The sequence below is a fragment of the Gouania willdenowi genome, chromosome 16 (assembly GCF_900634775.1).
Source record: "Gouania willdenowi chromosome 16, fGouWil2.1, whole genome shotgun sequence".
In the NCBI taxonomy this organism is placed as follows: domain Eukaryota; kingdom Metazoa; phylum Chordata; class Actinopteri; order Blenniiformes; family Gobiesocidae; genus Gouania; species Gouania willdenowi.
In genome coordinates, this window is record NC_041059.1 from 5,151,911 (window position 1) to 5,168,579 (window position 16,669).

The 16,669-nt window shown below is 37.3% G+C and overlaps 1 protein-coding gene across 4 annotated transcripts in view; it reads left to right on the forward strand.

Annotated features, from left to right (window-relative positions):
- The window catches only part of cadm4 (cell adhesion molecule 4), a 298,609-nt gene that overhangs the window by 266,270 nt on the left and 15,670 nt on the right, over positions 1-16,669 (forward strand). For all 4 annotated transcript variants that reach the window (XM_028470431.1, XM_028470432.1, XM_028470430.1 and 1 more), the window contains exon 6: positions 7,927-8,099. In XM_028470431.1, the coding sequence (XP_028326232.1) occupies positions 7,927-8,099 (173 nt within the window). The remainder of the gene's footprint in view (positions 1-7,926; positions 8,100-16,669) is intronic.

A 16,669-nucleotide genomic window follows, 5' to 3' on the forward strand; every position in this document is an offset into this window, starting at 1 on the left:
TTAAAAATGTTCACATGTGATGCTGACTTCAGCTCTGCTGCAGTTTCTTCCACTTATTTGCAGCATAACAACGAAAAGCAGCATCACCATGTTTACTGTGAGCTCTGGGCTCCATTATCTGACCTGTGTCCATAGATCTGAGAAACCTGCTGGGTTCATATCTGACTAACATCTCTCTGATTCAATTCAATTCAATTCAACTTTATTTGTATAGCGCAATTTACAACAAAGTCATCTCAATGCGCTTATCAAAATATAAAATTCATAATAAGAAAGAGAAAACCCAACAAGATCCACATGAACAAGCATTTAGCGACAATGGGAAGAAACAACTTCCTTTTAACAGGAAGAAAACTCCGTTAGAAACAGGTTCAGAGGTGGAAGCCATCTGCGTCGACTGGTTGGGGTTAGTGGACAGAAGGACCAACAGAACAGGATAGAGAGATAGAACATCAGAGTGTACCAACCTAGTTGAGCCGTGAACCACAGATCAGGAACTGCCATAATTATCTTCATGACACCTGAAAGAAGACAGACAAAAGGCGAGGAGAAGGCACTGACTGCAGAAAAACATGATACATTATTATCAAGTCAACCTGCCTTGGCCTTGGCCTTCACTCCCAGTGGCCTAGTCAGCACTTATTATAAAGGTGATGAATCTCTTTCCGTTTATTGGTAAGCTAGCAGCGACTCCAAGGTCTGTAAATGCGACCGTTCACAAACGAGCCCATGTCCGCTCTAGTGGTTAGGTTATGTTATAATTCAGTCAGACTGTAAATCATAACCAACTACATCAGAATTTGAATCTCTTCCCGTTTATATGAAATCTAACAGTGACTCAGTATTCTGGACCAAACCCATTCACAGATTTATACATAAGCAGCAGAACTTTAAAGTCTATTCTGAGGTTGAGTTGGAGCCAGTATAAAGGTTTTAAAACTGGAGTAATGTGTTCTGATCTCTTTGTTCTGGTTAAGACCCAAGCTGCAGCGTTCTGAACCAGCTGTAGATGTTTGATGAAGACCATTACAATAGTCCAGTCTGCTGGAGATAAAATCATGGACCAGTTTCTCCTGATCTTTCTGAGTCATTAAACCTTTCACTCTGGAGATGTTCTTTAGGTGTTAGAAGATGTTTTTGTGATAGATTTGATCTGACTGCTGAATGTAAGATCTGAGTCAATCAGAACATCAAGGTTTTTGACTTGGTCTTTAGCTTTTAAAGATCCAGACTCAGATACTTGCTGATTGTTACCAAAGACAATCACTTCCATCTTGTGAGAACAAGTAAATGGTAACTAACTGTATTTGAAGTACCAATATCAATATTAAGTTGTACGTTTATCAAACTGTCAAATTAAATTTTCCAAAAAAGTAAAACTTTTGCTTCTACAACAGATTCGAATTCTGTTAAGTTCTTAAATTATTTCAAAACAAAAAAGTAACCACATACATGTATAAAAGTGTCTAGTATGTGTTATGAAAAAAGTGCTATCAATGTCCAAGCTAAAATGCATTGAGGATTGAGGTAGTTAAACAAGGACTGATGTGGTTCACTGACATCTAGTGACCAGGAGTTTACGTGCTATGCATATGTTAGTGCAACTAAATGGCTTTTATTTCATGAAAAAAGAACATGATTAAAAAAGCGATTTGGATCGATATGATAATTGGGCGGTGAAATATCACAATATATCGTGAAACAATATTTTCTTACACACTATCTTACTATCTAATGTGAACACACTACATACTAATGTTAACGTCAGACTTAGTAGTACGGTGAAATGACATTTTGAACACAGCCTGTGCACGTGTGTGTGTACGTGCACATGTGTGTGTGTGTGTGTGTGTGTGTCTCTGTGTGGACTCAGGACTCTGACTTTTATCTCACGCTGGGCTACACACACACACACACACACACACACACACACACACACACACACACACACACATTGAAACACCCTCGTCACCCTTTGGTTTGCACCCTGGCCCTGTTAACTGCCTGTTAAGCATTAATGACCAATTATATGCCACTTCCTTTTGGTGAAATGACGCACTCATTGGAGAGGGAGACAACATCTTGTCATCTGTTTGATTGCATTAGCTTTTTACAGGAAAGTGTGTGTGTGTGTGTGTGTGTGTGTGTGTGTGTGTGTGTGTGTGTGTGTGTGTGTGTGTGTGTGTGTGTGTGTGTGTGTGTGTGTGTGTGTGTGTGTGTGTGTGTGTGTGTGTGTTAGAGAAACAGGGAGATGTTTTAATGTGAAATGGAAAGGGATGTGTCAGTGTGACTAACAGAGCTTTAATTAGACTTGTTGAGGGATTAGAACCCAGACGAGTGAGAGCAGTAATCCTGCCAGCATGGGCATGAGCTCTGACACCTAGCCAGACACACACGGACACAATTGTTCGACTGGGTGTCCCTGTATTCCCTGCTCCTCCTGTCTACCCCACATCCCCATTATTTACATCTTTTTTTGGTTTTTTGTTTAAAGGTAGCAGCGCCCTTATCTTTCCATCCTCCAGCTTCTTCACATCTGATACTTTCCTCTGCTGCCAAACGCGGTCACACACAGGGCTGCCCTTTGACCGTTTGTCTCCTCATTATTTGTCAGACTGCAGCCCTCAGTCGCCATTAGCTGCTTTTTTCCAATCTTTCTTCACTGTCTCATTCTCGCCCTGTAGGCTTCCATACCAGCTTTAGTTTTTATAGAATTCTCGTTAAAGCTTCAGCCCTTTGCGTCCCCAAAACCCAATTTCCAATGTCATTTAGGAGGGTGCAATTATGAGACGTCTCAAGGTATAACAGCACGAGAACACTTTCTAAAGAAATGTAATTAGTTACAGCTTACAAACTGTTCCAGTTAAAATAACAAAACCTCTTTGTTTTTGACTTAGTTTTGTACAGCACAGTTAAAAAGATTTTACAAAGAATCTTGACTAAATTTGGTAAACTATATGATCGGAAGTGTATATGACACCATTCTTATGAGATTCATGGATGGATGGAGTGATTCATGGTCAGATAGATGGATGATGGATTAATGGTTGGATGTATGGTTGGCTGGATGGAGTGATTAAGAAGTCCATTATAATCAAACTACTATTACCATGACAACTCCTCCATAATCATGGTCGGCATCATTGCTAATAAAAACTACACCTGGACACTCATCTGTAGCATTAAAATACCTTTTACACCAAACCTGCCAAAAGTATAAATAACGAAATGTATAATGGAATAATTTAGCACAAACTGTGCGGCTAATGACTAGCTAACATGTTAGCATTAGCCCCGCGCACATGGACAAAAAATAGTGGGGGAATGAACAAGCCATGCTTTGGCATTAAAGTTGGGATTAAATATTGCAGCACACTCATATTCATTCAGATAAAAGCTCATTTAGAGAAATAAAAACACTTACTGTACTTACATGTCTGCCATGATGTATTGTCGTCTCTGAGTCTCAGTCCAACTGAAACATTCAGTGCAGGTGTCGGTGACGTCACCAGACAAGTTTACCCTCCAGTGTGGGCGTGTCCGAAAGTTTTAGGTTTGGTAAACGCTGAAAAAATGAGTTTGTTTAACCATTTTTATGAGAAGTTCAGTAAAATTAATTTTACAAAGTAAAATGATAAGTTTGGTAAATATTCACACTTAGTACTTATCTGCAACTTTCACAAACGCAAAAATAAATTCAAATTTATTTTTTTGAGCAGATATTCTTTTTAAAATAGTCATACCAACTACATCGATGAAAGACTTTTTACAGTGTAGCCCCCCTGACTATGGGTACAACCGATGACGTTGCCTGACCTTTCCTGTACTTTTAGTCATGTGGTGCACTTATCACGTGACCTAAACCGGCCAATGAGGGGCGCTGCGTATGCATAAAGTGGTAGTTTATGGATACGTTCAACGTTTCCATAGTAACGGCCTGAATTAAATTATCTGTGCTCTTTGAAGTGAACAGAGAGTCTTCAAAACTCAGTGGCATTTATGTGTTTTATTGTGACACTTTATTTCATATAAAACATGACTCAAAAGATGCTAAAAAGATTAGCTTAGCAGTAGCATAAATTCTGCTTCACTCTGAATCGTTGCTATGGTGATGATTTTGGAACATGTTTGTTGACTCTTTCTTCTATTTTAAATAGAACTCAGTAAGTCTTTCATGTTAAGATGAAAGAACACACAAAGCAGTTCAAAGCCTGAGAAGCAACATTTACATTGTTAAATCCTCAAACTTCATCTACTAAAATGCCTAAGAACGCTCACAGACAAGGTCGGCGCCGTTTTGAGAGAAAAAAGAAAGATGATCCAGTGATGGCTCCCACTGAAGACTTTGACTGGACAAAGCTTTTTTCCCTCCTTGATTCACAACCTTCACCAAGTCCTGATGGATCTTCTAAACACCAGGAACCAGTTAAAGAATCAGTAGCAGACAACAAGGCTCACAACCCAGAGTCTGTTACAGAGAGTCTGTGCTTGGATAATGAGGACAAAAACATTTCCACGGTGGAAAATGAGACAGTCATCTCACTACAAGATCTGGAGCTGATGAACAAAGAGCTCACACAGCTTGGTCCTTCACTGGACGTAGAAACAGAGGATCTGAAGGACACACAGACCGAACAGGACCAGGAAATACATGGTTTGAGTCCTGAAAAGGAGAACACTTCACTCCTTGGCTCTCAGCCGATGGAAATGTCCATCCTCCAATGTTCTCAGGTCCAAAATGACACTTCTGTGCTGGACCAACTGAAGGAGGAAAATGACAACCTCAAACTGTCTATGAACCTGTCCCAACAAGCATTAGAGGCCCAACTGACCCAGTGGGACAAAGACAAGGCCAGATTATTGGACACACAGAAGGAGAAGGAGACCATCTTTGAGCAGCAACGAGAGATGATTGACCACCTCAAACAGACACTGGAGAAATCATCAGAAGACTTTAAGGTGCTGAAGGAGCAGTGGGCCACAGAAAAAGATGCTCAACAACAGCAAACCATTCTGATGATTCACCTCAAAGAAGAGGAAGTCTCCCGCCTCAGCGTTTTATGGGAAACAGCTGAGCGTACGGTCTCCATCCAAGTCCTCGAACTGGAAAATAAAGCTCATCTGGAGGCTGAAAATGTAAAAATGATCTCCACCTTGAAGGCCTGTATCACTACTGAACAGGAAAAGCTTGAAGAAACAAGAGAGGAATGCAAGCAACTGAACGACGTCCAAAAACAGGACAAGGAGCTGATCCACCTTCTTCAGACTGAGCTGAAGAAGAAGGAAGGAGAACTTCTCGAACAACACGTTCAGGCCATGAAAGAGCAGGAGAACCTTCATTTTCAAACCATGCTGCTGAGGGAGAAGAATGCCTCTGCTAAAGTAGAAACTGATCTGTTGAAAAGAAATCTCAGCATGAACATCAGTGAACCTGAGAAAGATCCTCCAAAGAAGAAATCTGTGTTTAAGAGGTTCATCAACTTTCTGACAAAGCGATGGCAGAGGAGGTAAAAGATCTGATCATGGACATCATCAGCTGATACAGACTTGGAGCAAAATCTGGACTGGAAGTGTAGTTTAATGCTGACTAGTCAAATAAATGGAAAGCTTTAAATGTTGGGGATGCTTGTCTTACTCTGTGACTTCCTGAGGTCACAAGTCAGAAAAGATAAAGTCTTGAAAACTTTCTTTAAAATTCACAAAAACTATTGTCACTCATTCAACAATCAATAAAAAAAAAAAAGAAATAAAAACCCTCTCAAAATGATGTTTCTACTAAATTTCTCTTTGTCTGATTAGGTAAAAGGAAGAAATGAGCGGCACAACCTTTTACAGCCTTCATGCTGACTAATCAATTCTCATGTTATTTTATTGGGATTATTTTTCATATTATTATTATTGGTACAACTACTGCATTAATGTTATTGCTATTCTTATAATTACCATTATATTCTTAGAAATTCTTTTTTTTATTATTTTATATTATAGTTACTGGTATTCTCATCAAAAAGACAACAGAAAGATACACAAATACACATGACTCCAAAAATCATACGTTACAGAAAAATACACCATACAAAAAAATATAAAAGTGATGAAGTCATGCACATGTCCCATAGAATTAAACCAGGAAAATTGCACCCACATTTTGCACCCGCAAATATACCCCTTATGCTCCCACATGAATACATACTTCCGACGGTCACTGTACTAGTATATTTAATTGCAATAATAAAACATGCATCGCTGTCTTAAAATGATTACACTTCTTGTAATGTTGACCTTTGACAGCATGTGCAGACAAAGATTAAACAATAAAACTAAAAAAAGGTTAATTGTTTGTCCTGATTGCAATTATTCACTGCAGCAACATCATTTAAGTGATAGATAGATGGCTACTGGCTATGGTCAATTTTTTTATTTATTTAATCTGTCCTAATAATGATTATATTTTAACTGAAAGAGTAAAATGCAGTATTGGTAGTTATTATTAGTCACATTATTTTCATTTTCAGATGTGTAAAAATAAAATAAATGCATCATCCAATGAACATAAGGCAGACAAAAATGATGGCGTGTTTTATGGATGGATGGATGGATGGATTGATGGATTTATGGATAGATGAATGGATGGCGGCTTGATGGATAAATGGTTGGATGGATGCAGTTATTTATGAATGGATGGAGTGATTCATGGTTGGATGGATGGTTAGCTGGATGGATGGATGATGGATGGAGCGATTCATGGTTTAACGGATGGTTAGCTGGATGGATGGATAATGGATGGAGTGATTCATGGTTGGATGGATAATGGATGGAGCGATTCATGGTTTAAAGGATGGTTAGCTGGATGGATGGATAATGGATGGAGTGATTCATGGTTGGATGGATGGTTAGCTGGATGGTTGGATGATGGATGGAGCGATTCATGGTTTAAAGGATGATTAGCTGGATGGATGGATAATGGATGGAGTGATTCATGGTTGGATGGATGGTTAGCTGGATGGATGGATGATGGATGAAGCGATTCATGGTTTAACGGATGGTTAGCTGGATGGATGGATAATGGATGGAGTGATTCATGGTTGGATGGATAATGGATGGAGCGATTCATGGTTTAAAGGATGGTTAGCTGGATGGATGGATAATGGATGGAGGGATTCATGGTCAGAAGAGGGATGGTTGGATGGAATTATGGATGGATTGAGTGATTTTGCATTAGATGGATGGATGGAATGCTACTGCTTGTCTATAATCAATGCTTTTTAATTAAATTTAAAAAAAAAATGATGATTATATTATAACTAAAAGAGTAAAATGCAGTATTTTTAGTTACTACTATTAGTCCCAGTAATTTTATTTTTAGAAGTGTAAAATTGAAATAAATGTATTATCAATTTAACATACAGTAGACAATAATGATGGTGTGATGGAGGGATTTTTGGATGGATGGATGATTGTTGGCTGGCTGGATGGATGGTATGACAGAAATACACACAAAGCGACACAATAACCAAGAAAACGACAACAAAAAAATAGACAAAAATTCTTTGTTCTTTCCTTAGAATGGGTCATTATTCTAAATGCTGATGTGAAATTTGATATTGTGGTTTTCATATCAAACAATCACATTTTTGTTGCCTCAGCTGTGATAAACGTTGCTCATCTACGATGAACAACATGGGTTGGTTTTTGTTGTTAAAGTTAGGTGACATTTTGTCTCTCGTCCAATAGGATTCCAGAGGTCTGAATTAACTTTTTATGAGGACTTAAACTGATGTTGTTGGTAAAACTATGAAATGCGACATATTGCAATCATAATCCATTTATGCTCAGTGACGAGATCGATGAGGATTATGAATCCTGACAACTGAGTTTCTTTAACGCTGTCACTCACTCATCTCGTCCCTCTGTCGTTCCCTTCAGGCCCATAGACATCCAGTGGTCCAAGATAAATGACAGCTTACCGGAGAGGGCAGAAATATCTGGTCCCACTCTGCAGATATCTCGCCTCAGTCAGTCGCACAATGGAACGTACTTGTGCCAGGCCCAGAATAACTTCGGACGAGCTGCCGATCATTACACCCTGTTGGTGTACGGTGAGTACCGCTAACGGGCGCTAATCTGGTCCTTTGTTGTATTTTTTTGGAAAGATGTTTGCCGTTTTGATTGTTTGTCAGCTAATCTTTTCCTCCACAGGCTCAATATTATAAACTCAGTTATCAGCTGTTTAGAATAATGTAGAATGTATTGGTTTTTCCATTTTATTGTTAGGTTCCTTTATGTTTGTCTGTTCTTTTTTTTTTCAAACTTTATTGATTCTTTTATTTATTTCTGCCAGTGTCCAGCAGTTATGGCAACAAGAAAACCCTTCTGATGCTCGCCTTGTCCGTCTTTTTGGCTGTATTTGTTTTTCTGATGCAGACACAGTGGGATGCTGTTGCTAAGCCTTCTGTGCAATTGGTTCCAAAGCAATATTGATTTGACAGGTAGACGGTCGCATAGGCCACCATCTTCAAATGCTAAACACCAACACATTCATTGAGTCTCTCCCCTGTGAGCAGCCTGTCTTATCTGCTTTAAAGTACTCGTATCCTTGGGTATAAATTCATGATACCAATAATTATCGTCAAGTGCAGGTGAGAGGGAAACAATGGAAAAAAAGCTTTGAGTACCTAATGATGTGTAATGCAAAGTACTGGTCCAGTAGAGAAACTGTTTCTGTTTAGAGAATGATTTACTGCACTTAGGACACATGATTAAACCTCTATGATCAGCTATACTAGGGCTATTGATCCAAAAGCATAATAGTAGTTGGAGAAATAAGATTCCAATTTAGATCAACCAATAAGTGGCTTCTAACAGAGAATCAAGCAGGAAGCAAGTAAATCTTGGAATGTTTTAGAGTACATTCACACCGATGGATCCTAGAGCAATTAAAACGCTTTAGGATCCGTTTGCTCTGATAGTCTGCCTCGTTTGGTTGGTGTGAACACGCAAACAAAGTCTAGAGCGGATTAAATAGGTGAATTCCAGAGCAGATGTTTTTGCTGGTTGTTGAGCGTTTCCAATTGAAGTCTAGATCCATTAGGAGCGCCGTGAACACAACCGCTATCGGAGCGGATCAAACACAGGAAGCATTGGCAATGGCAAAGGGCGCGCGGCATTGTGGGCGATCAGGAGATCCGGCGACGGCGCCAAACATGGCTTTGCAACCACCATAATCACAGCAAGTTGTTGCTGCGCCGTTGTTGAATGTTGTGAAAGAACAAACGGAGAAGGAAGACATTTCTGTGTACACTTCGGTGACTTTATGACATTATGTACAAGACATGTAGAGAATTTAAATTACTTTTCTATCGAAAATATTTACATATTTACAGACTTGAAAAGAAAAACAGAAAAATGGAGAATATATCAATTATGAAGAGAGAAAAGTATTTATCTATTCTATTTTATTCTTTTGTAGAATTTTCTTATGTTCATGTTGGTTTTTCTTGGATTCTTTGATGATAGTTTTTAAATGTCTTCGACTAATTTCTTTCTTCTTTTCTAATCAATTGTAGAATGTTCTTGAATTTAAGCTTAAAATGTCTGTAACCCATTGGTTTATCTTAAATGGGTCAGTTTTTCTCATACCTACTGTTGCTGACTATTGTTCTCTGTAGAATTCACTTAATCAAGACTTTTCTCACGTTCCACATTACAAAATAAGGAAGAAACGTATGTACAAGTGCTCTGATTTTGTATCAGCTCAGTATTGGTATCGGCCAATACTCAAGGCTGCAAAATCGGTATCGTATTGGTTGTGTTTTGGTTGTTTTTTACTTTTTTTCAACCTGCCCTATGGAACTTCAGCTGTTATACAGTATTTGGTCAGTCAAACGCCGGAGCAACTGTGGGCAAATAAATGGCCGACAAGGTGATCACATGAGAAAAGGAAGTGCTCACTGCTACTTCCTGTTACAGACAGTGTTTGGGGGTCTAATCTAACCTTTTTTTGGCTGCTTGAAGAGCATTTTCTCCAATATAAAAGAAAACTGAAAATGTTTAACTGATGGTTTTAATGCAGTGAGATCCACATTTGTTTGCTGCAAAGGACCCAAATAAAGAAAATGTCTCCATCGCTGGATGTAGGCACTACTTTAAAGATTCAAAATGAGTCACTCACCTCCCTCCACTCACACATTTGCCACCTCTGTAATCAAAACAGCAGCTTGTCTAATACTATCTTCCGGGAGAATGATAAAAACACATTATGCACTTAAAATGTGCAGAGTTTTTGCAAAAGGCTGACCCCGGTCACACAACAACAAAAACCATGTCTCCAGGAGGATGACGGTAGCACTCGCAACCTCACATTAAAATGTCAGGTCTCGGTAATTCGGAAAAAGAAGACAAATTGGCTTAAGTTTAACTTCTTTAAAGTTAATGCAGAGTAATCTACACATGAAATAGCAAAGTGAACTCTCAGTCAAAGGAAGACAAAAGCAGGATTTAATTGGACTGTGGTGAGTTGGCTCATTATTAGAGGCCAATAGAAAATGTTGTTTGCTGTAATTAGCAGATTTGCCCTTCTGATCTACACCGCCTCCCAGGGTTAGGGTAAATGATAATTGTATTTGTGTAATTAGTAATTGATTACAATTATACCGTAATCATAATTAATCGTAATTGGAAAAATATGTTGCTTTTATAATCATAATCTAATTGTTTTTGGGGTCAGATCATTCTAATTATACTTGTCATTGAAATTCTATAAAAACTGTAATTTACAACTGAGTGAAACTCAAACCTTTGGAACCATGTTACAGTTCTATGACTTACACATACAGTACGTCTCACTACCTGTCACTTCTCTTGAGGATCATTATACCATTTAAAAATATTAAATCTAGGGCTATACTGACAGAAAAAAAACTCAGATGCTAAAACCATTAATATTATTATCTATATTTTCATTGATTAGGACGCCTAACATGGTCACCAAAAGATGAAAAATAAGTTAGATGATAGATAATGTTTTTTTTACTGTATTTACAGCTGATTTAGGACATGGGTCAAACTGAGCCATTATCTATTAAATGAGATGCTAAAAGAAAGCTAACACAAAAGCAAGATTATATTTTATGGGCTTATTTATTAAAAGCTCAGTAATTGGGATTAAGTTAATTTAACTTTACTAATTATAGTTGATTTCAGGGGGAAATTAATAATTGTAATTTTAATTGCAATTGGAAAAAATGTCAGTCAACGTAATCGTAATTGAGTTTTGATTGAACATGGATAATTGAAGACGTAATAGTTCCAGCAAGATTCATTTTTGTCTTCTTCTTGAATAGAAGACAAAATGAATCTCGCTGGAACTATTGCACGGAAGTCAAGTGAAACTTCAAAGGAATCATCAAAGGCGATCAGCAGATCCTCTGATGAAGACTGGCAGTTGACAGTAGAAACATGTCAGGAGATAAAAATATCCTTGACCTTCCTTGATTAAACAAAACCTTACCTTAACAAACTAATTGAAGATGTAATTGAAATATGTAATTGACCCCAACCTTACCTCCCACTGGCCACCATCCATTGTTGTTGCGCCTCATTTGGAGATAAGTGAGAAGTAGGGAAATCGAGAATTCCTCTCTTTGAAACAGTTCAAGGCTGCTTTTTAAGCCCACGCCCCCTCATCTCACACTGACTCGCCGTACAAACGCACTCTTGTACAGGCTTCAAAAGACATACGTATATTGGCAGCTTTTCACAGGCATCAACGGTGGCAACATAGGAAAGATGAAAGGTGACGTTCCCACCCACTGTCCTCTCTCTCTTCCACTTTCTCGTCCTGCTTCTGCCTCTCTGTCTGTCTTTAAGAAGGTTAGGCATGTCGAGCTTTGATGTGCGTCGCCACCGCTGTGGAAAAATGTTGTGTCGTTCACCCCTTCTTCACCATTTTCACTCCCCCCCCCCCACATTTTTCATGATTTATCTGCTTCACTTCATGCCTCTTGGTTATTTAATATTTTTCACAGTTCTTTTCTTCTTTGCCTCATGCTGGAGGATTGAGGGTATTTTAGAAAGTCATTCCAAAAATAACAAAAGCCTGTCTCGAGCTCCTGTGTGCTGCATCTTCGACTTCTATCAATCATTTCTGAGTTGCCTTTAAATCTTGACTGGTGTCTTTCTGTGTTTTTCATTGGGTAGATCGTTTCAAACCATATTTAAAAGTCGATAAGGTTTGAAATCTTTAGAGAGACTGATTTCAGTTTAATCCCCAAATGTCAAATATGTTCATAATCTGGCCAACAATGTTGCTCGAGAAATATCAGAAGCTTGCACTCAATAGTTACTTAAATACAAAGGATTTTAAAAGCTATCGGTGACTTTACTGATGACATAAAGCTGCTTGGGCGATACTGTAATTAACTTTTCTTTTTTTATAACAAAAATAAAGACATAATGTACGTGTAGGCCTCATGGATCAATAAAGGCCTTTTCTAATATTCCACATGACAAAACCAGTAATTAAAATAGGTATGATTCATGCTGTTATCAGATTGGATCGATACCGGTATCGGCCAAAACAAGAATTCAGTATCAGTATCGTATCGGAAGTGAAAAGTTCACAATGTACAGTAATATATCTTTGGTTTAAAAGGTTAAATAAAGTAGTGGAAGGGTTACTTTTATTTCATTTGTTCATTTATTTACTCATTATTGTTTAGACTTGATATGTTTTATAGAATATTTATTTATTACTAAATAAAATGTATGTATTTCTTGAGAAAAAAATGTATTCCCAGAGGTTCTACAGTAAATAACATAGAAAGTATTCAGTAACATATAAAATCTAGTAGTAATGCTCATTTTTCTCTTTAAAGCTATTATGTTTTATGAATGTTATGACAGTAAGTATGATTTTAAATTATGTATTTACGCTCTCCATGTGCAGCTTTTGACTTCATTGAATTAAAAACATTTTTACATTTCATCTGTTTAAGCTAATAACGCCCAGTTTTTTTTCTTCTATTCATCGTTCAGGATGTTTTTAAGCTATTATTAATAAGCAGCAAGTTTTAAGTTCTAAATATCAATTAATTTAAAAAGATTATTAACACATATACACGTTTCAGTGACCAGAGTTTTCCAAAGTTAACATTTTCTAGATTTTTAGGTAATCATTTAAATAATGCTGGTATTATGTTTTAGGAGAACAAAAAAATCTGGCTTAATTAAATTAATTCTATTAATAATAATAAATGTTGCAGTGCTGTAAAAGCATAATAACGTCATTCCTTTGATTATTTTTTTTTTTTTGACAGGCATTTCTTTTATAACATGTAATATTCTGGTGAATAAAAAGGATTAAAGGGTTTAATTAATTTAGATTAAAAGGGTTATTATTCATTAATTTACCCTTTATATGTTTTATAGAATATGTATTTCTTTTACAAAATAAAATGTAGGTATTTCTGTAAAAAAAAAAAAAAAACACACATTTTATTAACCTTATTCCCAGAGGTTTTACAGTAAATATGATTATGAGCACAACTTCTTGTGCAGCTTTTGACTTTATTGCTTTATAAACATTTTCACTGTTTAATCCAATAAAGCCCAGTTCGTTTTTTAGGAAGTTTGAAGGTATCATTAGAAATCAGTGGCCCCGAGAATAAAAAGACAAGTTGTGTAACATCTTAATAAATAAGATGTGAAAAATATAATTAACAGTAGTTTTTAAACATATATTTTATGTATTTTTTAATTGTTCCTTTTTTTAATGTTTAGAGATCAGTTTTACAAAATTAACATTTTCTAAATTTTAAGGTAATCACTTAAAGAGAAAAAATATCCGATTTCATTAAATTAATTCTATCAATAATAATCCATGTTTCAGTGCTTTTTTGACTAGCTTTTATTCTTTTATATATAATATTATTATAAGGATACAACAGTTTTTCCCTTTTTTCGCAAGTGAATATTTATTTTTTTTCCTTCTTCAATGCTCTTCTCATATATTTTTCTCCTAATAATATTCTTCTCTGTATCTCTGTCCACTTTTCTCACATATTTTATAACTTTCCTCTGCCTCCCCCCCACTCACTCTCTACCAGTGTTTCCCACCTTGCCACCAGTTTGCCCCCCATTTCAGGTTCACTAACAGTTCACTCGTTTTTTGCTGGAAGAAGGCCGAGCTTTCTACGAGAAGTGCACCAAGAGAATTGAGTGTTAAGGAGAAGAAAGATTGGGATGGAAGAGCAGACTAATGATTGTGGTGGTGGTGGTGATGAAGAGATGGAAAAGGTAAAGACAAAGGGCGATAGAGTTTGAGTGCAGTCCTGTCAGATAAACGAAATGTCAGTTCAGCCCGGCTCCCAGTGCTCCCAGTGGAGATCTCTGGGGGAGGTGGGATTGGTCTGGGAATAGGAGTGGGAGTGCTAAAAAAAAAAAACGAGTCATCAAATGGGAGACAATTTTCTTGCAGGTACAGAAAATGTTTCTCGTCTTTCTCTTTCTTTCACTTGGCGTCGACCCCCCTCCCTCTGTGAATTATCTGCCATTGGGGGTGCGTAGATTGTGCACAAACTTAAAAAAATAAAATGTGGCTGACAATTTGTCGCAGGAGCATTAGGCGATGTCACTTTACCAAACAGAGACGCTTAATGTCAGTGGAGGAGAACAGAGAGAGTGAGGTGGGAGACTCTGGGGGGCCCACACACCATAGGTGGAGTTTGACATTCTTGCCGGGGTGGGGTGGGATTGGGGGCAATAAAAAAATAGAATTAAATACATAGACCGTTTAGAGATTCGCGCCAACACATACAACTTGCATATTTGCATTTCCTGAAGAAAATGCAAGTGAGGATGCAGGCGCTTGCCCCCATCATTGAACACTGCATTAGCCTAGCATTAACTAGCATTAGCACTAGCGAGTATTAGCATTAGCTAGCATTAGCATTAACTAGCATTAGCTAATATTAGCATTGGATTTGCATTAACATTAGCAATAGCATTTGCTACCATTAGCTAATATATTAGCATTACATTAACATTAGCATTTGCTAGCATTAACCTAACATTAGCATTAGCTAATATATTAGCATGACCTTAACATTAGTATTTGCTAGCATTAGCATAACATTACCATTAATCTAGCATTAGCTAATATATTAGCATGACCTTAACATTAGCATTTGCTAGTAGTAGCCTAATATTAGCATTAATCTAGCATTAGTATTAACTAGCATTATAATTAGCATAGCATTAAATAAACATTAGCATTAGCTAATATAACTTTTCTTAGCATTTGCTAACTTTAACATTTACTACCATTAGCATAAACCTAGCATTAACCTAGTGATAGTTTTAGCCTTAGCTTAGCATAAACATTAGTATTTGTTAGTATTAGCATTAGCTAATATTAGCATTACATTAACATTAGCATTGGCTAGCATTAGCCTAACATTATCATGAGTCTAGCGTTAGAATGAACTAGTATTTTAATTAGCTTAGCATTAGCCTAGCATTAAATTAGCATTAGCCTAGGATTAAACTGACATTAGCATTTGCTAGCATTTTCTAACATTAACATATGCTAACATTAGCATTACCCTAGCATTAGCCATCAGACAGCTGAATATTTTAAAAGTTGAATGGTTGAAATTCGTTCAACCATTCAACTGAAATTCGTTAATGGCTCAACAGCTCAAGTGATGGAAGAAAATAACGGATAACAATAGTGCAAAAACGAGCTGGCCATTCATTCGTCTGCTCGCACTTATTTGTGTGTGTGTGTGTGTGTGTTTGTGTGTGTGTGTGTGTGTAAATGTGATTAAATGTGTGCATATGAATGTGTGAAAATGTAATTATTGTTTTTTTGCCCGTGTCAGTGTAGCGATGTGCACAAATTAATACAATTAAATTCACTTTGTGAAGCTTTCAGAAAATCGCTAATGGTGACAGGGTGAGGGAGAGTTTTAGATGAGTCACATGACTTCTTATCCCCCCCGCCCACCCCCACCCTACACATACACACACACACACACATACACACACACGGACAGAACCAAAATACTCTGGATTCAATTGTTTGGTTCATCTTGGTGTCATTTGTTATCTTTGGAAGAATTTTTTTTTTTTTTCTACCACTATGTGCATATACAGTAGGCAATGCACGTGCACACTAATGCATTTGACCGTGAGGTAAATTTTTCAGATTGTAAAAACCCAGCAGGCTTCCTCATGTAATTGAGCTGAGCTACTGGACTCAGATGAAACAGGGAGCCAATAAAACCCATTAGAATTGAATTGCATGAGAGAATTGAAAAAGAAAGAAAAAGAGGCAGAGACTGGGGGATAAGAACTGTTTGGTTTGTGTTTAACACTCATAAATGCACCTTAACTTTTGTATGTGTACGCACAATCCTTGAAGGTAACAGAGAAAAAACAGCCAACGAAAGATTCATTGAAAGAAAATAGGAGAGATCAAGGAATGACCAGAGCAGACATAAGCAACTGGGAGCGCACTCTGACTAATTATGTGTAACCCCCAAAGTAAACCAAATTACAGAAAAACGAGCCCCCGATTAATGTTACTCCCAGCCTAGGAGCTACTGAACCGCAACATGAAATGCCACCCTAAACTGGCCTCAAGCATCACACACGACACTTCTTACAA